Source organism: Eretmochelys imbricata, chromosome 25 (genome assembly GCF_965152235.1).
Source record: "Eretmochelys imbricata isolate rEreImb1 chromosome 25, rEreImb1.hap1, whole genome shotgun sequence".
NCBI classification, from domain to species: Eukaryota; Metazoa; Chordata; order Testudines; family Cheloniidae; genus Eretmochelys; species Eretmochelys imbricata.
In genome coordinates this window covers 2,259,398-2,283,887 of record NC_135596.1, presented here as the reverse complement: position 1 = coordinate 2,283,887, position 24,490 = coordinate 2,259,398, and the positions used below count along the sequence as shown (strand labels likewise).

Sequence of the window (24,490 nt, the reverse complement as noted above, 5' to 3'; positions counted from 1 at the left end):
ATACAGCCCAAAATGCTGTAAGCCTTCTTGGCAACAAGGGCACAATCTTGACTCATATCGAGCTTCTCGTCCACCATAACCCCTAAGTCCTTTTCTGCAGAACTGCTGCCTAGCCACTTGGTCCCTAGTCTGTAGCAGTGAATGGCATTCTTCCGTCCTAAGTGCAGGACTCTGCACTTGTCCCTGCTGAACCTCATCAGATTTGTTTTGGTCCAATCCTCTAATTTGTCTAGGTCCCTCTGTATCCTATCCCTACTCTCCAGCGTATCTACCACTCCTCCCAGTTTAGTGTCATCTGCAAACTTGCTGAAAGTGCAATCCACGCCATCCTCCAGATCATTAATGAAGATATTGAACAAAGCCGGTCCCAGGACTGACCCTTCGGGCACTCCGCTTGATATCAGCCGCCAACTAGACATGGAGCCATTGATCACTACCTGTTGAGCCCGATGATCTAGCCAGTTTCTGTCCACCTTATCATCCATTCATCCAGCCCATACTTCTTTAACTTGCTGGCAAGAATACTGTCGGAGACCATGTCAAAAGCTTTGCTAAAGTCAAGGAATAACACGTCCACTGCTTTCCCCTCATCCACAGAGCCACTTATCTTATCGTAGAAGGCAATTAGGTTAGTCAGGCATGACTTGCCCTTGGTGAATCCATGCTGACTGTTCCTGATCACTTTCCTCTCCTCTAAGTGCTTCAAAATTGATTCCTTGAGGACCTGCTCCATGATTTTTCCAGGGACTGACGTGAGGCTGCCATGTCTGTAGTTCCTCGGGTTTTCCTTCTTCCCTATATTTGCCTTTTTCCAGTTGTCCAGGAGCTAGCCCGATCACCATGAGTTTTCAAAGATAATGGCCAATGGCTCTGCAATCACATCCGCCAACGTCTTTAGCACCCTCGGATGCTAAAGCACATCCGGCCCCATGGACTTGTGCTCATCCAGCTTTTCTAAATAGTCCCGAACCACTTCTTTTTCCACAGAGGGCTGGTCACCTCGTCCCCATACTGTGCTGCCCAGTGCAGTAGTCTGGGAGCTGACCACGTTCGTGAAGACAGAGGCAAAAAAAAGCAATGAGGACATTAGCTTTTTCCACATTCTCTGTCACTAGGTTGCCTCCCACATCCAGTAAGGGGGCCACACTTTCCCTGACCTTCTTGTTGCTACCATACCTGAAGAAACCCTTCTTGTTACTCTTAACATCCCTCACTAGCTGCAACTCCAGGTGTGATTTGGTCTTCCTGATTTCACTCCTGCATGCCTGAGCGATATTTTTATACTCCTCCCTGGTCATTTGTCCAATCTTCCACTTCTTGTAAGTTTCTTTTTTGTGTTTAAGATCAGCAAGGATTTCACTGTTAAGCCAAGCTGGTCGCCTGCCATGTTTACTATTCTTTCTACACATCAGGATGGTTTGTTCCTGCAACCTCAATAACGATTCTTTAAAATACAACCAGCTGTCCTGGATTCCTTTCCCCATCATGTTATTCTCCCAGGGGATTGTGCCCATCAGTTCCCTGAAGGAGTTAAAGTCTGCTTTTCTGAAGTCCAGGGTCCGTATTCTGCTGCTCTCCTTTCTTCCTTATGTCAGGATCCTGAACTCGACCATCTCATGGTCACTGCCTCTCAGATTCCCATCCACTTTTGCTTCCCCTACTAATTCTTCCATATTTGTGAGCAGTAGGTCGAGAAGAGCTCTCCCGCTAGTTGGTTCCTCCAGCACTTGCACCAGGAAATTGTCCCCTACATTTTCCAAAAGCTTCCTGGATTGCCTGTGCACCGCTACATTGCTCTCCCAGCAGATATCAGGGTGATTGAAGTCTCCCATGAGAACCAGGGCCTGCGATCTAGTAACTTCCGAGAGTTGCTGGAAGAAAGCCTCGTCCACCTCATCCCCCTGGTCTGGTGGTCTGTAGTAGACTCCCACCACGACATCACCCTTGTTGCTCACACTTCTAAACTTAATCCAGAGACTCTCAGGTTTTTCTGCAGTTTCATACTTGAGCTCTGAGCAGTCATACTGCTCTCTTACATACAGTGCAACTCCCCCACCTTTTCTGCCCTTTCTGTCCTTCCTGATCAGCTTATATCCATCCATGACAGTACTCCAGTCATGTGAGTTATCCCACCAAGTCTCTGTTATTCCAATCACATCATAATTCCTTGACTGTGCCAGGACTTCCAGTTCTCCCTGCTTGTTTCCGAGGCTTCTTGCATTTGTATATAGGCACTTAAGATAACTCCCTGATTGTCCTGCTTTCTCAGTATGCAGCAAGAGTCCTTCCCTCTCGCGCGCTCCCGCTCATGCTTCCTCCTAGTATCCCACTTCCTCACTTACCTCAGGGCTTTGGTCTCCTTCCCCCAGTGAACGTAATTTAAAGCCCTCCTCACTAGGTTAGCCAGCCTGCTTGCGAAGATGCTCTTCCCTCTCTTTGTTGGGTGGAGCCCTCTCTGCCTAGCAATCCTTCTTCTTGGAACACCATCCCATTGTCAAAGAATCCAAAGCCTTCTCTCCGACACCATATAGCCTTTTGTTGACCTCCACGATTTGACAGTCTCTACCTGGGCCTTTTCCTTCCACAGGGAAGATGGACGAGAACACCACTTGCACCTCAAACTCCTTTATCCTTCTTCCCAGAGCCACGTTGTCTGCAGTGATCCGCTCAAGGTCATTCTTGGCAGTATCATTAGTGCCCACGTGGAGAAGCAGGAAAGGGTAGCGATCCGAGGACTTTATCCCTCAGATCCCTTTGTCCCGAGGGCTTTATCCCTCGGATCCCTTTGTCCCAACTATTTATCACAAGAATCCCAAGAACAGTTGGATCTGTTAGTAGCTGTGGGTCCAAGTGAATCCACATCATGACATTAGTGTGTTGCTGAGTTGATGTGTGCAGATCCAGTAATCTTTCCTTTTGATCTGTATCTCTAGAACAGTCTATAGGTCTACTGTCTTTTGGTCTTGGATCCACACGTGAACAGTCTGATGAACTACCAGAGGTATGTTTTAATTTAGCTTCCATTTGCCTCTGAACTGAGGTAACCAGTTCTGGTAAGTTACTCGGACCCTTATGACAACTGACTGAAACTGGTTCCACAGAAAAATGTATTAATTTTGGAACTGGATCCGAAAGCTTAGGAACAGTCCGATTTGAGAATTTGGAACTGGAGCTTGGTGTCAATGCAGAAGCTTTCGTTGTTGCAATTTTCTTGGATCCGGATGTAGTCTGAGCTGATTCAAGCCACCTCTCCTTATTTTTGGATCCTTTAGAGTTCTCAGATCCCAGAGGCTTAACAGAATGGCCTTTTATAATGAAAGGGCCTGAAGTCTGTTGTGTCTCTCTTTCAGACCTGAGGTGTGAAAGTGCTACTGATAGCTCAACGTGCGGGGGAATAGTTCTTCCCCAAACACTTTAGACACTAAACTTGTGCATCAGATGCAGGGAAGACTGCTGGGCAAGACGGGCACCACTTAAACCCTTGTTTCTTCACAAGGGATCGGCCATACCAAACAATAAAATTATTCCTTACAACTATGGCCTAGTCTAAATCTAGCCTAATTTATCCTAAAACTAACTAGCCAGAGACTACTATCTTTAAAAACTATTAACAGATAAAGGCACTATCTACCAGTGGCTCTGAGATCCAGTGGGTCATGTCCTGTTGCTGCTGCAGTTGGAAGGAACTGAAGCAGCAATGGTGCGATGTCCCCTTTATACCCATGCCCTCAAAACATGCTCAAGCACTAAACAGGGAGGGTACAGGAGCATGAATGCCTAACAGGCACTACTACCAGAAGGTCTACTGTCCTGCTGCACCTGTCAGCACAAATCCCCAAAGGGCGAACAGACACTCAAAGGAGAATTTTAATGATCATTTCAATGAATTTATGAGGTACAGAAGCAAGCTTCACTGGTCTGTAATTGCCTGGATCACCCTTGTGCCTTTCTTAAATAAAGGTACAACATTTGCTACCCTCTAAAACTCTAATATAGCAGCTCATTTTAATGAGCGATTGTATATTTTTGCTAGCAACTCGGACACTTTGTTCTTCCTTCAGTGCTCTTGTGGATAGATCAGCATGAATGCATATAAACAGCAGTTTTCAGAAAACTACTCACCACCTTGTTTCACTAATAAGCCAGATACCTTGGTTTTTCCAAAAGTATGCTCTGATTATTAAAAATTAAATTGGGGAAGAAAACTATTAGAGCCTCCCCTGGGATAGTGCTTGGGGTGTGCTATAGACCGCCGGGATCTAATTTGGATATGGATAGAGCCCTTTTTAATGTTTTTAATAAAGTAAATACTAATGGAAACTGTGTGATCATGGGAGACTTTAACTTCCCAGATATAGACTGGAGGACGAGTGCTAGTAATAATAATAGGGCTCAGATTTTCCTAGATGCGATAGCTGATGGATTCCTTCAGCAAGTAGTTGCTGAACCGACTAGAGGGGATGCTATTTTAGATTTGGTCTTGGTGAGTAATGAGGACCTCATAGAGGAAATGGTTGTAGGGGATAATCTTGGCTCAAGTGATCATGAGCTAATTCAGTTCAAACTGAATGGAAGGATTAACAAAAATAAATCTGCAACTAAGGTTTTTGATTTCAAAAGGGCTGACTTTCAAAAATTAAGGAAATTAGTTAGGGAAGTGGATTGGACTGAAGAATTTATGGGTTTAAAGGTAGAGGAGGCCTGGGATTATTTTAAATTAAAGCTGCAGAAGCTATCGGAAGCCTGCATCCCAAGAAAGGGGAAAAAATTCATAGGCAGGAGTTGTAGACCAAGCTGGATGAGCAAGCATCTTAGAGAGGTAATTAAGAAAAAGCAGAAAGCATATAGGGAGTGGAAGAAGGGAGGGATCAGTAAGGCAAGCTACCTTATTGAGGTCAGAATATGTAGGGATAAAGTGAGACAGGCTAAAAGTCAAGTAGAGTTGGACCTTGCAAAGGGAATTAAAACCAATAGTAAAAGGTTCTATAGTCATATAAATAGGAAGAAAACAAAGAAAGAAGAAGTGGGACCGCTAAAAACTGAGGATGGAGTGGAGGTCAAGGATAATCTAGGCATGGCCCAATATCTAAACAAATACTTTGCCTCAGTCTTTAATAAGACTAAAGAGGATCTTAGGGATAATGGTAGCATGATAAATGGGAATGAGGATATGGAGGTAGACATCACCATATCTGAGGTAGAAGCGAAACTCAAACAGCTTAATGGGACTAAATCGGGGGGCCCAGATAATCTTCATCCAAGAATATTAAAAGAATTGGCACAAGAAATTGCAAGCCCATTAGCAAGAATTTTTAATGAATCTGTAAACTCAGGGGTTGTACCGTATGATTGGAGGATTGCTAACATAGTTCCTATTTTTAAGAAAGGGAAAAAAAGTGATCCAAGTAATTATAGGCCTGTTAGTTTGACATCTGTAGTATGCAAGGTCTTGGAAAAAATTTTGAAGGAGAAGGTAGTTAAGGACATTGAAGTCAATGGTAATTGGGACAAAATACAACATGGTTTTACAAAAGGTAGATCGTGCCAAACCAACCTGATCTCCTTCTTTGAGAAAGTAACAGATTTTTTAGATAAAGGAAACGCAGTGGATCTAATTTACTTAGATTTTAGTAAGGCGTTTGATACGGTGCCACATGGGGAATTATTAGTTAAATTGGATAAGATGGGCATCAATAGGAATATTGAAAGGTGGATAGGGAATTGGTTAAAGGGGAGACTACAACGGGTCCTACTGAAAGGTGAACTGTCAAGTTGGAGGGAGGTTACCAGTGGAGTTCCTCAGGGATCGGTTTTGGGACCAATCTTATTTAATCTTTTTATTACTGACCTGGGCACAAAAAGTGGGAGTGTGCTAATAAAGTTTGCAGATGATACAAAGCTGGGAGGTATTGCTAATTTAGAGAAGGACAGGGATACCCTACAGGAGGATCTGGATGACCTTGTAAACTGGAGTAATAGGAATAGGATGAAATTTAATAGTGAGAAGTGTAAGGTCATGCATTTAGGGATTAATAACAAGAATTTTAGTTATAAGCTAGGGACGCATCAACTAGAAGTAACGGAGGAGGAAAAGGACCTTGGAGTATTGGTTGATCATAGGATGACTATGAGCTGCCAATGTGATATGGCTGTGAAAAAAGCTAATGTCGTCTTGGGATGCATCAGGAGAGGTATTTCCAGTAGGGATAAGGAGGTTTTAGTACCGTTATATAAGGCACTGGTGAGACCTCACCTGGAGTACTGTGTGCAGTTCTGGTCTCCCATGTTTAAGAAGGATGAATTCAAACTGGAACAGGTACAGAGAAGGGCTACTAGGATGATCCGAGGAATGGAAAACTTGTCTTATGAAAGGAGACTCAGGGAGCTTGGCTTGTTTAGCCTAACTAAAAGAAGGCTGAGGGGAGATATGATTGCTCTCTATAAATATATCAGAGGGATAAATACCAGAGAGGGAGAGGAATTATTTAAACTCAGTACCAATGTGGACACAAGAACAAATGGATATAAACTGGCCACTAGGAAATTTAGATTAGAAATTAGACGAAGGTTTCTAACCATCAGAGGAGTGAAGTTTTGGAATAGCCTTCCGAGGGAAGTAGTGGGGGCAAAAGATCTATCTTGCTTTAAGATTAAACTCGATAAGTTTATGGAGGAGATGGTATGATGGGATAACATGGTTTTGGTAATTAAATATTCATGGTAAATAGGCCCAATGGCCTCTGATGGGTTTTAGATGGGGTAAGGTCCAAGTTACCTGGGAAAGAATTTTCTGTAGTATCTGGCTGATGAATCTTGCCCATATGCTCAGGGTTTAGCTGATCGCCATATTTGGGGTTGGGAAGGAATTTTCCTCCAGGGCAGATTGGAAGAGGCCCTGGAGGTTTTTCGCCTTCCTCTGTAGCATGGGGCACGGGTCACTTGCTGGAGGATTCTCTGCTCCTTGAGGTCTTTAAACTACAATTTGAGGACTTCAATAGCACAGATATAGGTGTGAGGTTTTTTTTGTAAGAGTGGTGGGTGAAATTCTGTGGCCTGCGTTGTGCAGGAGGTCAGACTAGATGATCATAATGGTCCCTTCTGACCTAAATATCTATGAATCTATGATTATGGGTCAAGGAAATGAAAAGAGTACAAAATGTCTAGTCCCAACAGTCATTGGAATGTTTAAATCTGATCTGTAATGCTTGAAAGACATAGCAGTTTCTTGACAGTAAATATAGCCTCTTTCATCTTCCACGGTCACAAAACCCAGCATCAGTGCCCCTGGAAAGGACTTCTTCTCATTAACCACTATCTCACAGGGATTCTTTCATGCCCTGATGAACTTGAACTATTTGCCTCAGTTCTTATGACACTAGGTCCCCATACACAAGCAGTCACTCTCCAGAGAGCAAGTGTAAAATTAAGCCCAAGAACCTAGCTCTGAGCATAAGGGCATTAAGTCCAATGACACATTCCATTCTACAGGAACTTTGATAAATACAACGTATGTACTCAAAATGCCCCAACCCAAAGTATTTGCTTGGCTTGTACCTTCCTCCATCAATCACTAGAAATGACCAGCTTTGGCCTGACACAGCATTTACAGTAAGAGCATCCATGAATAACACTTCAGGATTCTAAGGGCCACTGTTTGGACAATCCTGCTTAACAAAGCAACCTTACAATGCACAGGACTTCAGTCAAACAAATATGCTTTTACTTCTTTTTTCCCCTCCCATAAATAATGTCTTTGACAATGAAAAGGGCTGTCAGTGTCCTTTTTATGGAGGAAAGGGGAGAGACGGGAGCAATTTAAGAAAAGGAGAAGTTACTCACTTCTGCAGTAACTGTAGTTCTTCGAGATGTATTCACTATGGGGGCTTCACTTCAGGTGTGTGAGCGCCCTAAGCACCTTCAATCAGAGATTTTCATTAGCAGCGTCTGCGCATGTATCCAATGCATCTTTGTGCTGTGCACTGAGGCTACATAGGGCTGCATGGGCAATCCACTCTCAGTTCCGTTTCTAATGCAAAGTCTCTCAGAGGGAATGCAAAAGCAGAAGGGATGGAGGGTAGTGGAGCACCCATAGGGAAACATCTCAAAGAACTACAATTATTGCATGGGGTGAGCAACTTCTTCTTTGAGTAGTGTCCCTATGGATGCTCCATTTCAGGTGATTCCCAAGCAGTGTCTTCCTAGGGATGAGAGCTTCAGAATTGGGTCCAGAACTGAAAATAACTGCATCACCAACTGCCACTTTGGTTCTAGAGGCATGGGCAAAGGCAATGCTTACGGAAGGTATATACTGAAGATCATGTAGCGGCTCTACAGATCACAGTTACTGGAACAGAGTAACAGCCGTGTTAGTCTGTATTCGCAAAAAGAAAAGGAGTCCTTGTGGCACCTTAGAGACTCAAATAAATTGGTTAGTCTCTAAGGTGCCACAAGGACTCCTTTTCTAGTTACTGGAACGTATTTAAGTAATGCCACAGATGTTCACTGCAACCTTGTAGAGTGGGCTATCACCTAAGAAGGAGGTTGAATGCTGTCTGCCTCAAAACATTCAATAATACACTCTGAGATCCATCTTGATAGCATCTGAGTGGAGACTGTGGAACTTGTCAATCTGTCTGCAATGGAAACAAATGGACTAGGAAACATCCAAAATGATTTAGTCCTAGCTAGACAGACGGCCAATGCTCGTCTGACATATAAGGTATGGAAGGAAGCCTCCTGTCTGCAATTATCCTTTTTTTTGGGAGTTTGGGGAATGGTAAATGAATGGTCAGAATAAGATGAAATTTGGGTGACACCTTAGGTCAGGAGTGCCCAACCTGGGGCTCCAGAGCCACATGTGGCTCTTCAGAAGTTAATATGCGGCTCCTTGTATAGGCACCGACTCCGGGGCTGGAACTACAGGTGCCAACTTTCCAATGTGCTGGCAGGTGCTCACTGCTCAACCCCTGGCTCTGCCACAGCCCCTGCCCCCACTCCACTCCTTCCTGCGCCGTCCCCTGAGCCTGCCATGCCCTCACTCCTCCCCCTACCCCCAAAAAGCCTCCTGCATGCCACAAAACAGCTGATCAGGAGGCGCTGGGAGCGGGGAGTGCAGCTGATGGGGGGCTGCTGATGTATTACTGTGGCTCTTTGGCAATTTACATTGGTAAATTCTGGCTCCTTCTCAGACTGGCCACCTCTGCCTTAGACAGTAATTTAGCCTGTGGACGTAACAAAACCTTGTCCTTCCAGAAAACCATGCAGGGAGGGTCTGCCATTAAGTCCCCAACTTCTGACTCTTTGGACGATGTGATACCCACCAAAAAGGCAATCTTCAGACACAAGTTCAGTAAGAAGCAGGTTGCCATCAGTTCAAAGGGAGGTCTTGTGAGATATGTAAGAGCTATCCTAAACTGGAGTGAGGACTTTCACTTGAGGAAAAAGGTTCCTCAATCCTTTGATGAACCTTACATTTGTTAGGTGAGCAAGCACTGAAATCCCTTTCACTGGGGAAATGATCGGTTGCTATGGCAATCAAGTAAACTGCGACCAAGTTAGATGATAATCCTGTTTTCCTCAGTTGCAGCAGGTAACCAAGATAATGGAGACCGAGGAAGAGTCAGGTGCGAGTCTTTGAAGTTCACATCAATGGCTAAATCTTTTCCACTTTTAAGGTAATTATTTCCCAGGCAGATTCTTTCCTACTGTTTAACAACACCTGCTGTACCTCCGCAGAACAGGTAGACTCTAACCCTGCAAACCACCGAGGAGCTACATCTTGAGGTGGAGAACTCTTAGATTGGGATGAAGTAGTTGACCAGAGTCTTGGGAGATGAGGGATGATCAGAAGCTTGATTGCTGGAGAGGGGGACAGGTGAAACAGGTAAGGATACCATGCCTGTCCTGTCGGATTTTGTTCACCACCTTCAGTATCAGACGTGTTGGGGGGAAAACACACAGAACAATCCCTTCGTCTCAGGCAGGAGGAAGGCATCCCTCAGGGAACTATGGCCTCGACCCCGTCATGAACTGAACATACAAAACTTCCTGTTGATGGAGGTGGTGAAGAGGTCCACTTCCGGAAATCCCCAAGTTTGAAATATGCCCTGGAGGGTAAAAGAGTCCAACTCCCATTTGTAGTCCTGGGAAAAGTGTCTGTTAAAAGCATCGGCCCGGTATTTGGAATACTAGAGAGGTACACTGCCGAAATATCAGAGGGGTAGCCGTGTTAGTCTGGATCTGTAAAAACAGCAGAGTGTCCTGTGGCACCTTATAGACTAACAGACGTATTAGAGCATAAGCTTTCATGGGTGAATACCCACTTTGTTGGATGCATGAAATATGTATTTGATGGATTATGTACCAGTTCTTCAGCTTTATTATTTCAACGCACAGAGAGGGGATCTTGCTCCTCCTTGACACAAAACATGCAGGCCACATTGTCAGTCATGATCCTGATTAACCTGTCCCTGATGAGAGGCAGAAAGTGAAGGCAGGAATTTCTGAGCACCCTAAGTTCCAACAAGTTGATGTGGAGACTGGTTTCTTGAGGTGACCATTTGCCCTGGATTGTATGAGTGCTGAGATGTGCTCCCCATCCCAACAGAGATGCATCCGTTGTTACAGTGACCATTGAGATTGGTCAGAGGAAGGGAACTCCTGCACTGATGTTGTGATAATCTTTCTATCCGTCCAGGGAATCTTTCACCTCGTGGGGAACCAAAATCTGTTTGTCTAAGTTGTGTCTGTTTGGCGAGTAGACTGCTCTGAGCTACCCCTGGAAGCAACAAAGGCATCATCTTGAATGATCTGTTACCACAGTGCAGGCTGCCATGTGACCTAGGACCTGAAGACAGTTTCTCACTGAGGTTTGAGGGCTCTCTTGAATACTCCTGACAAGATCTGACAGTGTATCAACCTGTCCATGGGAAGGTAGGTCCCGGCTACCAACAAATCGAAGGATGCCACATGAACTGTATTTTCTGTACAGGGGTCAACATGGATTTCTTGACATTGAGCCAGAGACCTAGTTTCATGAACAGAAAAAGGTCTCTCTGCGTGGCTCCCAGCACTTCTTCATAAAACTGACCCTTGAACAGCCATTGTCAAGGTATAGGAACACTAGAATTGCCTCAATTACCACTAGAACCTTTGAAAACACTCTCGGCACCAAGGAGAGTCTGAAAGGAACCACCTGGTATTGAAAATGATCCTGACCTATAACAATATCGTCTGTGAGATGGGTCTCTCACTATATGGAAATATGAGTCTTGTAGGCTGAGGGTGAAAAGCCATTCCCTTGAATTTAATGAAGGAATTCTAGCTCCCAGAGTCACCATCCTGAACTTTCGAGACTTTACAAATTTGTTTAGGAGCCTTAAATTTAAAATTGGTCTCCATCCTCTGTTTTTCTTTGGTACAAGAAAGTACCTTGAGTGGAAAACTTTTCCCTTGTATAGAGGAGGGACAGGCTCTATCATTCCTAAATGAAGAAATGGGTTTATTTTCAGTCTCAGCAAGAGCTTGTAAGAGGGGTCCCTGAAAACAGAAGGGGGTGAAAAGGAGGCAAGGAGGTAAGGTGAATGGTGTTGCCTGATGTTACAATCTCCAAGACTCATGTCTGTAGTAATCTGTTTCCATAAATGCTGAAAATGGGAAAGTCAGTCTCCAAAACAGGAGGGGCAAGGGGACAAAATGTTACAGCTAGTGAACTAAAGAATGGGGACGATTTGAACCCTCAATCAAATTGTCAAAACTGGTGTCTCAATAGACTACCCTTGTTGCATACTTGGGCCAGACAGATCTTCCTCTAGAACCTGTTTTTTTTCAGCTGGGGGTGGAAGGGGAGGGTTCAGTGGCTCTTTGGAAACCAGAGAATTGGATCGGACAGGATATCTGGAAGGTTTGTGATCTACCAGATTTTTTTTTTGTTCATCGGTGCGTAAATTCCCAGAGATTAGAAAGTGGCCCTGGAGTCTTACAAAGTGTACAGGGATTTTTCTGTTTTCTCTGAAAACATTTTCAGACCATCAAAAGGGAGGTCCTCTATAATGCTCTACACCTATCTAGGGAACCTGAACAGTTGGAGCCAGGATGATCTACACCAGGGGTGGGCAAACATTTTTGGCCTGAGGGCCACATCGGGGTTCTGAAACTGTATGGAGGGCTGGGTAGGGAAAGCTGTGCCTCCCCAAACAGCCTGGCCCCCGCCCCCTCCCACTTCCTGCCCCCCTTAGAACTCCCGACCATACAACCTCCCCTGCTCCTTGCCCCTGACCGCCACCTCCCAGGACCTCCTGCCCCATCTAACCCCTCATGCTCCCTGTCCCCTGACTGCCCTGATCCCTATCCACACCCCCACCCTCTGACAGACCCCCAGGACTCCCACGCCTATCCAACCCCCCCGTTCCCCATCCCCTGACCGCCCCCCCCCCCCCGACCAGAACCTCAGCCCCATCCAACCGCCTCCTGCTCCCTTGTCCCCTGACTGCCCCCCCAGGACCTCCTGCCCCTTATCCAACCCCCTGCTCCCTGCCCCCTTACCATGCCGCTCAGAGCGCCAGGACTGGCGGCCAGGCCACCGCGCAGTCTAGAGGACCGTGGCAGGCTGGCAGCTCTTGCAGCTGCACTGCCCGGCAGGAGCTCGCAGCCCCGCTGCCCAGAGTTGTGGCGGTACGGCGAACTGAAGCTGTGGGGGAGGGAGGACAGTAGTGGAGGGGCCAGGGGCTAGCCTCCCCGGACGGGAGCTCAAGGGCCGGGCAGGACAGTCCTGCAGGCCAGATGTGGCTCGCGGGCCGTAGTTTGCCTACCTCTGCTCTGCACCTAACTATTGCGGTAGAGACAGAATAGACCCCAGTGTATGCAAGATTTAGGGATGTTTTAAGGGATGTCTTGGCAAGCAACTGTCCCTCAAAAACGATGGCCTGAAATTGCTCTCTTTGCTCCAGTGGAAGGTGCTCGATAAGAACAATACATCTGGTATAGTAATTATATTTTGCCATGATTGCCTGGTAATTAGCGATCTGGAATTTTCGAACAACAGATGAGTAGGACTTAGTCCCAAAAGGTTCAGGCACTTCTGGTCTCTATCATACACTGTCAACCTGGTGTGGTGGTGTTTTCCCCACTCAGTCGCTGCATCAACCACCAGAGAATTAGGTGGGGAGTGGGAGAACAAACACTCGGAGTTGTTGGTGAGAACATAATACCTGTTTTATGACGTCCTGGATTTGCTGGAAATCATCACCACTGACAGTGGTGGAGACATTACTGCTGCATCTGGTGATGATGAGTAAATGGTAGTTTGAGGGGTCGCATCCTTATATGCCCTGCCCTCCTGCTCCTCAAACATCTCCTCCTGCTGAGGCTGTAGAGAAGGAGGTTGTGTCCCTATAGTCCCAGAGGGTGGAGCTAAATGCCTTTAACAACTGTTGTTGGTATGCTGCCCAGGATGACCATTGTGGGGGACCATACAGGAGAGGAGGTAGCAACCGAGGTTGTTTGTAGAGGTAGATGGTAGCTGAGATTTAGAGCACTCCAAGGTGGGCGTTGACGGAGTCAGATACTTAGGCTTGTATGATGCTGAGGAACGCTTTGGGGGAGATACCTGGTTAGCACCAGGTCCAATGGTACTGGTTTGGAGAAGTGTCTCTCCTTGCCATCTTTATTGTGTCTAGACAGTACAAAAGCACTCTCAGAGCCATGTTTGTTCTTGGAAAAGCGCCAGGATTTTCCTACCCCACTGATATCTCAACAGTACTCGGTTGAGAGGTTGAAGTTCTGAGACCATCGACCTACAGGGAGACCAACATCTTTGTGGAGCAGGCTCCTGAAGGAAGTCAGAGCTCCTCTTTCTGGGATCTTTTGAGGAGGTCTCTGGAGTCTTCCCATTTCTGGGGGACTGCTGAACCAAGGCCTAAGGGGAGTTGGGATCCGCCCAGAGACTGCTGTACTGGGGGCGGGAAGAAGAGAGAGAGAGAGAGAGAGAGAGATTCTCCTGACCTGGCTCTGGAGTGGGGCAAAAGGACATGCTCCATCATTAGTAAGCCTCAACTTAATCTAAGCGGGGCAGTGTTTGAACGCTGGCAAGCTGGGAATGCCCTCCCAAGGAAAGTGAGCCTCCCCAGAGGGAGGAGAGAGGGAAAAAACCTATCCTCTCAACTATTAAATTAAGCTAATCTAACCAACAAACTAGACTAGGCTAAACTAAACTAGTTAGTATAAGAAAAAAAACTTTAGCCAAGGCACACTCAATGTGGACATGTTAAAGCTCCATCGCAGGCCGAGGCAGTCAAGAAGGAACTGAGGGTTGTTTGCCAATCAGTGCAGGGCACAAGGAAGCATAAGGGTGCATGTGTGGGATGCACGGACACTGCTAATGAAAATCTCTGATTAAAGGCACGTGGGCTGCCCGCACACCTGAAGTGGAACAACCATATGAATACTACTCGAAGAACAACTCTTTTTGGCAGGAAAATTAGAGAGTAAACAAAGAACACTCACCGATATCAGAAAAACTTTGACTCCCTGGTCCTCTGTATCCATGGCTGTGATACGGATACTCTTTTCACTGGCTTTGTCAATCTGCATCTGAGCCCAGAGCTTGGTGTTCAGGATTAACCTGAGACTCCCCTGAGTCCGCATTACTAGAATCAACATACAAAGTAAATTAGCAGGAGACACTGGACATTTGGACATCGCAGAAGACTCCAAGAACCCTACTGTCACTTTCAGAACTTTTTTTTTTTTTTAAAAAGGAGAGTCCTGTTTATATACAACTTGCACGGCTCTTCAAGACAAGCAGCAAAGGGGAAAAGCACTGAGAAAGCATAACTAAAAGAATCAGACTTGGGTTGATTCACAGAATATCAGGGTTGGAAGGGACCTCAGGAGGTCATCTAATCCAACCCCTTGCTCAAAGCAGGACAAATCCTCAACTAAATCATCCCAGCCAGGGCTTTGTCAAGCCTGACCTTAAAAACCTCTAAGGAAGGAGATTCTACCACCTCCCTAGGTAACCCATTCCAGTGCTTCACCACCCTCCTAGTGAAAAAGTTTTTCCTAATATCCAACCTAAACCTCCCCCACTGCAACTTGAGACCATTACTCCTTGTTCTGTCATCTGCTATCACTGAGAACAGTCTAGAGCCATCCTCTTTGCAACCCCCTTTCAGGTAGTTGAAAGCAGCTATCAAATCCCCCCTCATTCTTCTCTTCTGCAGACTAAACAATCCCAGTTCCCTCAGCCTCTCCTCATAACTCATGTGCTCCAGCCCCCTAATCATTTTTGTTGCCCTCCGCTGGACTCTTTCCAATTTTTTCACATCCTTCTTGTAGTGTGGGGCCCAAAACTGGACACAGTACTCCAGATGAGGCCTCACCAATGCTGAACAGAGGGGAACGATCAAGTCCCTCAATCTACCGGCAATGCCCCTATATATACATCCCAAAATGCCATTGGCCTTCTTGGCAACAAGGGCACACTGTTGACTCATATCCAGCTTCTCGTCCCCTGTAACCCCTAGGTCCTTTTCTGCAGAACTGCTGCCTAGCCACTTGGTCTCTAGGATTCTTCCTTCCTAAGTGCAGGACTCTGCACTTGTCTTTGTTGAACCTTATCAGATTTCTTTTGACCCAATCCTCTAATTTGTCTGTATCCTATCCCTACCCTCCAGGGCATCTACCACTCCTCTCAGTTTAGTGTCATTCACAGTAGATTCATTACTTTGCTGAAGGAATGTATAGGGGCCAGGGAGGACACCAGAATCGGTCCCAAAGTCTCTATTTATATATTACAGACTAGAGATGGAAAACTCCAGCTTCCAGAAAGCATAGGATCATTCCTTAGCATATATTTACTCATCTTTAAAGACTGTGTGTTTATCGATGCATAAGACATGGTGAGGAATTTATAAAATCTTTATATTGTATTCACTGCCAAAGAATCAGAGGGGTAGCCGTGTTAGTCTGTATCCATGCATCTGAAGAAGTGGGATTTTTACCCACGAAAGCTTATGCCCAAACAAATCTGTTAGTCTTTAAGGTGCCACTGGACTCCTCGTTGTTTTTACTGCCCAAGAACTTTTACTGCATTAACAAAGTTATCCAGCAATGCCTTGTGTCTTTTTAGGACGTGAACAGTGGCTACATTAAAACCTCTTAAAATCAGGAGAGAGTTAAGATAATGTCTCCCACACCACATCTCTATACAGCCATAATTCCATCACTCTACCCCAGGGTGGGCAAACTTTTTGGCCCAAGGGCCACATTTGGGTGAGGAAATTGCATGCAGGGCCATGAATGTAGGGCTGGGTCAGGGGGTTGGGGTATGGGAGGGGGTGCAGTGTGAAGGAAAGGGTTCAGGGCAAGGGGTTGGGGAAGAGGAGGGGTGCAGGGTATACAAGGGGGCTCAGGGAAGAGGATTGGGGTGGAGGGGGTGCAGAGTGCAGGAGGGGGCTCAGGGCAGGGAGTTGGGGTGCGGCAGGGGGTTGGGGTGCAGCCAGGGGGCAGGAGGGATTCAGGCTCCACGAATCAGGGCCAGGGCAGGCTCCCTGCCTGCCTGCCGTGGCCCCGCGCTGCTCCGGAAAGCGACCAGCACCACGTCCCTGCAGCCCTGGGGGAGAGGGCTCCACACGCTGCCCTTGCCTGTGGGTATCTCCCCCGAAGCTCCCACTGGCCACGGTTCCCCGTTCCCAGCGAACGGGAGCTTTGGGGAAGGTATCCACAGGCAAGGAAAGCACGCTGAGCCCTCTGCTCCCCCTCCCCCAGGAGCCGCAGGGACGTGGTGCCGGATGCTTCATGGCAATCTCGCGGGCCAGATCCAAAGTCCTGAGGGGCCAGATCCGGCCCGTGGGCCGTAGTTTGCCCATCCCGTTCTCTCTCTCTTGTAGCTGGCAATAGGCATTGAGGCCAAACCTGACCCATCCCTAACAACATCTGCCACTTCTGTGTTGTGCTGGGTGGGTCCAACCCAATTCTATACCATCAAGACCTCTGATGTACTTGCTGCCCCCTCACTGTGCTAGAGGGAGCTGTGTTGATCCAGGCATTAGCTGCAGCAAATTGCCAGAGCTCACCCTGCCAACTGAGGAGCAGTGCAGCTGCAATTAGAGGAATCAGGGCAATCTAATTTCTGGGCTCTGCTATGCAGGAGGTCCAGGTACACAATCATGATCACAATGGCCCTTCTTGATTCTAAAAATCTAAAAATGTATGAAGGAGTTAAATATCTATAAAGTTGGGGAGCTGCTGGAACGTCTACCACTGTCCCATCCAGAGACAGGCATTTCACTGGGTATGTCGAGAAGATAGGGGAACATAAGAGTGTTTCATCCCCTTCTGACACTCTCTTGCGTATTCACAGTGCCTATCAGAACCCCACATCCACACTGGCGTTCATACACCCGCCCTGTCCTCTGCAGCACTACTGTTCCGGGGAATTCTAGCAATCTCGTGGTCTACCTCAAAGCTCCACAGGGCTCAGTCAGAGATAGTCCCAGGCAGACTGCGAAGAGCTAAAAAAAGACCTCACAAAACTGGGTGACTGGGCAACAAAATGGCAGATGAAATTTAATGTTGATAAATGCAAAGTAATGTACATTGGAAAACATAATCCTAACTATACATATACAATGATGGCATCTAAATTAGCTGTTACCACTCAAGAAGGAGATCTTGGAGTCATTGTGGATAGTTCTCTAAATTCATCCACTCAATGTACAGCGGCAGTCAAAAAAGCAAACAGAATGTTGGGAATCATCAAGAAAGGGATAGATAATAAGACAGACAATATCATATTGCCTCTATATAAATCCATGGTACGCCCACACCTTGAATAATGCCTGCAGTTGTGATCACTTCCAATTCCAATATATCTTTTTTGAGATGGAAAGGTTCAGAAAAGGGCAACAAAAATCATTTGGGGTATAGAACGGCTTCCGTATGAGGAGAGATTAATAAGACTGGGACTTTTCAGCTTGGAAAAGAGTCAACTAAGGAGGGATATGATAGAAGTCTATAAAATCATGAGTGGTATAGAGAAAGTAAATAAGGAAGTGTTATTTATGCCTTCTCATAGAACAAGGGGCCACCAAATGAAATTAATAGGTAACAGGTTTAAAAAAACAAACACAAGGAAGTATTTTTTCACGCAATGCACTGTCAACCTCTGGAACTCCTTGCCAGAGGGTGTTGTGAAGGCCAATACTATAACAGGGTTCAAAAGGGAGCTAGATAGATTCATGGAAGATAGGTCCATCAATGGCTATTAGCCAGGATGGGCAGGAATGGTGTCCCTAGCCTCTGTTTGCCAGAAGCTGGGATTGGGTGACAGGGCATGGATCACTTGATGATAACCTGTCTGTTCATTCCCTTTGGGGCACCTACCATTGGCTACTGTCAGAGAACAGGATACTGGGCTTGATGGACCTTTGGTCTGACCCAGTATGGCCGTTCTTATAGCTGAAGGGGAGGTTCCAGAATGAATTCTTAGGTCAAGGATGAACAGCTGTTAATATCTGGCAAGTCTGAGGTTTATCTTGAGTAACTAAAGTGGTCAAATGTAGGTCAGGCTTAGTTAGCTCCTCTTCACTAAGCCTAACCTAAATTTGATATTTATCCTACTCAAGACAAGGCCTAAGAGTTCCCACTTCCCACCATTACTTTAATACTTTCCCCTCTCCTTTGCAAACTCAGGAAGAACAGTCTAATGATCTCTGACAAGGCCAAGCCGTGGCATTGTTTGAATAGGACAGGGTTAAAGTTGGGGAGTGGAGGGTTGTGGTGTAGGAGACGTTACCTTAACTCTGTATTTTCTGGTTTTCCAAAGTTTAAGTTTAGCCACCCTTTGGGGTGACTGAGTGAAATTTAATGGGCTGTGATACACAGGAGGTCAAACTAGATAACCTAATAGCCCCTTTTGGACTTACTCTGTGACTCTATTCAAATTCTGGAAGGGTACAAGGCAGTGCTTGGCAACCTTAAGCCTGTGCTAACAACATTTGTTGGCAATGAATTCCCTTTAAAAAAAAAAAAAAAAGAAAGGGGTAGTAATGAGAAGGGCATGACTGATGGGCATCCGTTGTGGTGGTTTCTTGGGCACACCTTGCTACCAACTAATCTATCAGCTCTGCCCGCCTCAGTGGCCTCTTCATACTCTTCGTCAGATTGGAGGGCCACAGGGAGGAGGAAAAAAGGTCCAATCTGATCAGGTAATCACAGGATGGTGCAGATTAGTGCCATAGTTTGAGCCACAGACAGGTGCAAAAAAAGTTACAAAAACTGCAAAATTTTATTGATCTCATCTCCCACTCCAGGTACTGTATCTCAGGATCCACTTAACTAAGTTACCCAAATTTGTACAGCTAATTGCTACCCCATGGCGCAATGAGGCACAGCAATTTACTAAACAATATGACTACACATGTGGATTTTAGAGCACTTTGATTTATTTTTCAATCATTAAACAAGCTCTGCTCAACCTAGTCACTAATGCGCCTTTATTATATCAAGGAAGAGAAAAGTACACTATATATGACTTAATCCACAGTTAGCTGTTTAAGAAACAGCCGCAGCCTAATGCACAGATGTCAACAACTTTAAGCAGATACATTATATACCCCCACAAAATATGCAGCTGCATAGCAATGCCACAGAAGCAGGAATGGTATTTTCTACCCTAAATCAAGCTGTACTTTTAGTTTACACATTAGCAACCAGAGGGAAACCTGGGAGAAGGCTGATATTAGGAGACAAAGTTATAGAGTCGTGTTTTTCTATAGATGTAAATATGTGGTTAAGTGATTAGATATACATGATATTATAAGAACTTCTAGCCACCAATATTCCAATTGCTGAAGCCTGCTTGATTTTAAAGGACAAACATTCAACAGAAATAACTATGTTCTTTATGCTTTTAGGAATGTGTTATCTGCAGTGGGATAACAAGCAGCTTGGCGATCACTGCACCAAATCTGCAAAGAGATTCCCCTCTTCGCTTTAGGAAATCTACACTAGATCTGTCCAAAATCCAGGATTTCTGGCTCATAAGCAAACTGGAAATTCCCAGAAATATTTGTTTCAGAAACACCAACACACGATGTTTCAGAAATGCAATTTGCTCCCTGGAACCAGCAGACAGTGAGTGAAATTGTATGCTGTGTTATAGACATGTCAGTCCCTAGATAATAAAGCGACAAGGTGGATGAGGGAGTATCTTTTATTGGACCAACTTCTGTTGGCAAGAGAAGCTACAGACCTTGTCTCACTGAGTCAAACTGACATTCTTGACATTCTCAATTTCACTCAGCAGCTGCCAGGGCTCCCAGGATCTGCACCTCTGGGCAACCCTGCCAGGCAGACTGCCCAGGGCTACTGACCCCAAGGCTTCCTGACCTGCTTGGCACCCCAGGGAGCCAGCTGCCCCAGGAGTCTGAAGCCCTGGAATAGTCCACTTGGCTGGGCTGCCCTAGAGATGCAGACCCTGGGAGCCAATCCCAGGACTCCTAGGCTCCCAGTTTAGGCTTCTGCAGCAGTAAGCCTGGAAACCCCGAGAGTCCCCAGGGCTTTCTCATTCCTAGGCTGCACAGCAGGAAGTCTGGAAAGCCAGGTATGACAGGGTTGTCCAAGAGCCACAGACCCTAGTAGCCTGGAGTCCTCTGGAGGCAGACTGCATGGCGGGGCTGCTGCAGAGCCATGGACCCAGAAACCTGTGGTCTTCAGTCCTGGGGCAGACTGCATGGTGGAGCTCCACAGCAGGTAAGCTGGGAGGGTTCCATCAAACCCAACTGCTTTGCAGAGAAGTTTCATGTTCAATGAACTGGTATTTTCAGACAAGCTCTAATCTGCACATTAAAGTGTAACAGAAGGGCCATCCTGGGAGACTGACATGAACTTCAAATTTTACTGCTTTTTTTAAAAAAACTGCTATGATTAGACACAGTAACCCAAAGTGGATGCCTCCAACTATCAAGGAAGCATTTTGTGGTAGTAACACTGAATATCATACCAATAATTCACTTCCCACAGCTCATCTTACCTAGTCGAGATTGTAATGTTCCATCATCTGTTGATGCCATATCATTGAGTCTCAGAAGTCCTCTACCTCTTTCCACCCAAGACTGAGAGTTCTTATCAAACACAAACAACTTGCATTGTATCTGGGGGGGGAAAAAAATGCCTTCTTGCTGAAGTTCTTTAATGTAATGGTTGACTATAATTACAGAATATATCATGATTACTGAACCAAAAATCTCCCAATCTACATTTGAATAGATTTCAAAGGTATAAACTACAGTGAAATTTCAGGCTTCTAAAATGTGCTGGATTAATACCCTGGAAACTAAAGTCTTATATTCTCTCTGGCAACTAAAGCCCTCAAAATATACTGTGACGTTGCACTCCATATAACTATGAAAATATGCTAATGAGTGTGAATGTAATGTAACTGGAATATGCTTCATGCAAAAGGTCTCTTGTAAGGTATCATTACAAAGCTTATAATCTACTGAGTGTGGTCATGCTATTTGTATAAAATGCATCATTCTTGTATCTGAAACTAGAAATATGAAATATAACTCTCAGGTCCTATTGTAATTATGCGAAGTGTGGGCCATTAATGGTGGTTTGGAATCTTGATGGCTCCCTTCAACTAGGACAATTGCTTGTAAATGGCTTTGTTTACTTGCAAGCCTTCCTTTGAGTCAGGCCAGGAAGAATGAAGGCTTGGGGTCTCACAGGACATGTGACCATGTCACCTGGTACTGGAATCCATCTTAAACCTAGTGCTTTTCCATTCAGAAGGAGGGGTGGGGACCCAGAGAGACAAAAGATCCCTGCCTTGTGCCAAAGCTATATAAGGGGGTGGAACAGAAAAAAGGCGGTTCCAGTCATGAGAAATCCCCTAGTTACCACCTGAGCTGGAGCTAACAAGAATTGAACCAGGGTAAAGGTTTGGACCCAGACTAGGAAGGAGTCCAGTCTGTGAAAGAAGCTTATTGGAACATCCCTGGGGGTGAGATTTCATCTGTAATCAGCTTCTTAATGTATTAGGCTTAGACTTGCGTGTTTTGTTTTATTTTGCTTGGTAATTTACTTTGTTCTGCCTGTTATTACTTGGAACCACTTAAATCCTACTTTTTATATTTAATAAAATCACTTTTGCTTATTAATTAACCCAGAGTAAGTAATTAACTTACTTACAAGTTAGCAAATAGCTAGCAAGGAGCAAATAGCTGTGCATATCTCTCTATCAGTGTTGTAGAGGGTGGACATATATATATATAAGCTTTATACAGAGTAAAATTGATTTATTTGGGGTTTGGAACCCATTGGGTGGGTGCTAGAGACAGGAGCACTTCTTAAGCTGTTTTCAGTTAAGTCTTCAGCTTTGGGGAGCATGGTTCAGACCCTGGGTCTGTGCTGGAGCAGACTGGTGTGTCTGGCTCGACAAGGCAGGGTTCTGGAGGCCCAAACTGGCAGAGAAAACAGGCTCAGAAGAGGTCTCAGCACATCAGGTGACAGTCCCAAGGGGGTTTCTGTGACCAATCCCATCACATATACTACGTTGCGTCTTTTTAAATTATGTATTTAATTTTTTAAAATGTATACGTGCCATGGACTGTGTCTGATTAGGAAAGGCAAGCTGAAGTGCAAGAGCACCTTGCTCTTACAATATAAGGTGGTGTCGTTTGTGGTTCTTAGAGGTTCATTCCACAGTCTCAACTAGGGAAACAGTATTGATTTGAGAAGAACTTTTTATTTTGATTGTCTGAATCCTGAAATCTAACCACAGTTCATTAAATTGTGTCCTGTTTAAGATAAAGAGCAGTAACAATTTCAACAAAAAGACCTGTCTCAGTTATATAACATAGGAAAGCATATAGGATGGTGCCATGAAGCTGAGTCGCAAGAACGTGAATGGGAAATTAATAGTGGCAAGCAATCGTTATAGAATGAATACAGCTGGATGATCATATGAATCCCAACAAGACTGAAGGTCAATTGTGTGACCAATTTCTTACCTGTAGCACATTGCTCTCTGCTTCTTCCCCAGTGATCACCTCTACCTTCTCCAGCAAACACTTCTTTGCTGTTGCTTTAGTATAGGCTGCTGCAGACTCTGCCAGTGATTCTGAAATATTATTAGCTGAACAACATTTTACAAGTTTATTTTGGGAAGTAGTCACATAGATCCATGTCATACAGATGGACGCCCATGTGCATCTACACAGAGCCTGCCATTTACTTGAATAAGCTACCAGTTAATATGCTTTTCCTCTGGAGCATAACTGTCTTGTGCAACTGTTATCCTGCCAGGTTCTCAGTGCCCAGCCAATTGTGCTTGTATCAGGATCTAGAAATGGATATGAAGTCTGAAGAAAGTTTTGTCTGTCTTTTCAGGTATGGTTCCTCTTCTTTTCTTAAAACCATAATCAAGAGGGGGAAAAAATTCCCAAACACAGATACTGGTAACGCTGAAAATCTGGTCCATAAATTATCTGAGTCTCCCTAAGAAGAGGATTTTGCAAAATCTGTGCAAAACAGATACTTATGCTCACTCTACAGTGTAACATTAATGTCTGCATTGCTACAGGTAACACAGACATACCAACATTTGAAAATGCAGCCCTTTATTTTATAGTCTCTGACTATCAACACTACTTACTCAGGTTCAGTTTACATTACATCCAGCAACCATTAAACAGAATAAAAATAATCCCTTGCCACCAACCTTCTGTAATAAAACAGGGCTGACTATATGCCCTCCGAATTTCTGCCACTTTCACACTGCTGGAGATACTCCTGATCCACATGCAGTGAACAACAGTACCCCTGACAGTGCTAGAGCAGCCTGGATGGGCTGTTAACACACAACACCCCACTCCTCCCCAGACCTTGAGGGGACCAAGGAACCTCCCCCTCCACTTTTTAAAAAAACGTTGGCTGGAAGGGACAATAAAGGCATGGGGAGGTTTTATATTTTCATATGGTAATAAAACCCCAAGTGCAAGCACTTAACAAGGATTAGGCATAAAACAAGCAGTAACAGAACACTGTTTCTAAGAATTAGTTCTAAAAAATATTCCACTATTTACCTTTCTCTGGAGTAGCTTCCTGTGAAGAAGATTCAGAGCCAGATTCTGCAGCAGCATTTTCCTTGCTACTTTCTGTACCAGCTTCATTTGATTTTGGTGGGCTCTGTAGGGAAAAGAGGCAGAATAGATGAACTTTTGGATTTGCAAAAACAAGAACACTAATGTGATTCTTGAGGCAGTCCTCCACCTTTAGTAATTTTATAAAGGTACCAGTATCTGGTACTCCCTGAAGTACATAGTTCCTTAGTACAAACTGTAGCAAAACTCCCGACTACTCTGACCAACTTGATGCTGCGGAAAGGAGGGGTGCTAGCATGGCAGGATGGTGGTGTATAGCACTGAAAAAGAAATAATGGGCCCCTTGCTGTCAGTGCAGGTCACACTAGCACCAGCAGCTG

General features: G+C 45.2%; 1 protein-coding gene across 5 annotated transcripts in view; it reads right to left on the bottom strand.

Annotated features, from left to right (window-relative positions):
• RANBP3 (RAN binding protein 3) overlaps positions 1-24,490 on the bottom strand; it is a 179,739-nt gene that overhangs the window by 20,298 nt on the left and 134,951 nt on the right. For 3 of the 5 annotated variants that reach the window (XM_077842045.1, XM_077842042.1, XM_077842044.1), the window contains 4 exons: positions 24,093-24,195; positions 23,019-23,143; positions 21,035-21,155; positions 14,503-14,645 (listed from right to left, as the gene is read on the bottom strand). In XM_077842045.1, the coding sequence (XP_077698171.1) occupies positions 14,503-14,645; positions 21,035-21,155; positions 23,019-23,143; positions 24,093-24,195 (492 nt within the window). The remainder of the gene's footprint in view (positions 1-14,502; positions 14,646-21,034; positions 21,156-23,018; positions 23,144-24,092; positions 24,196-24,490) is intronic. The other 2 variants (XM_077842046.1, XM_077842043.1) reach the window with 1 other exon arrangement.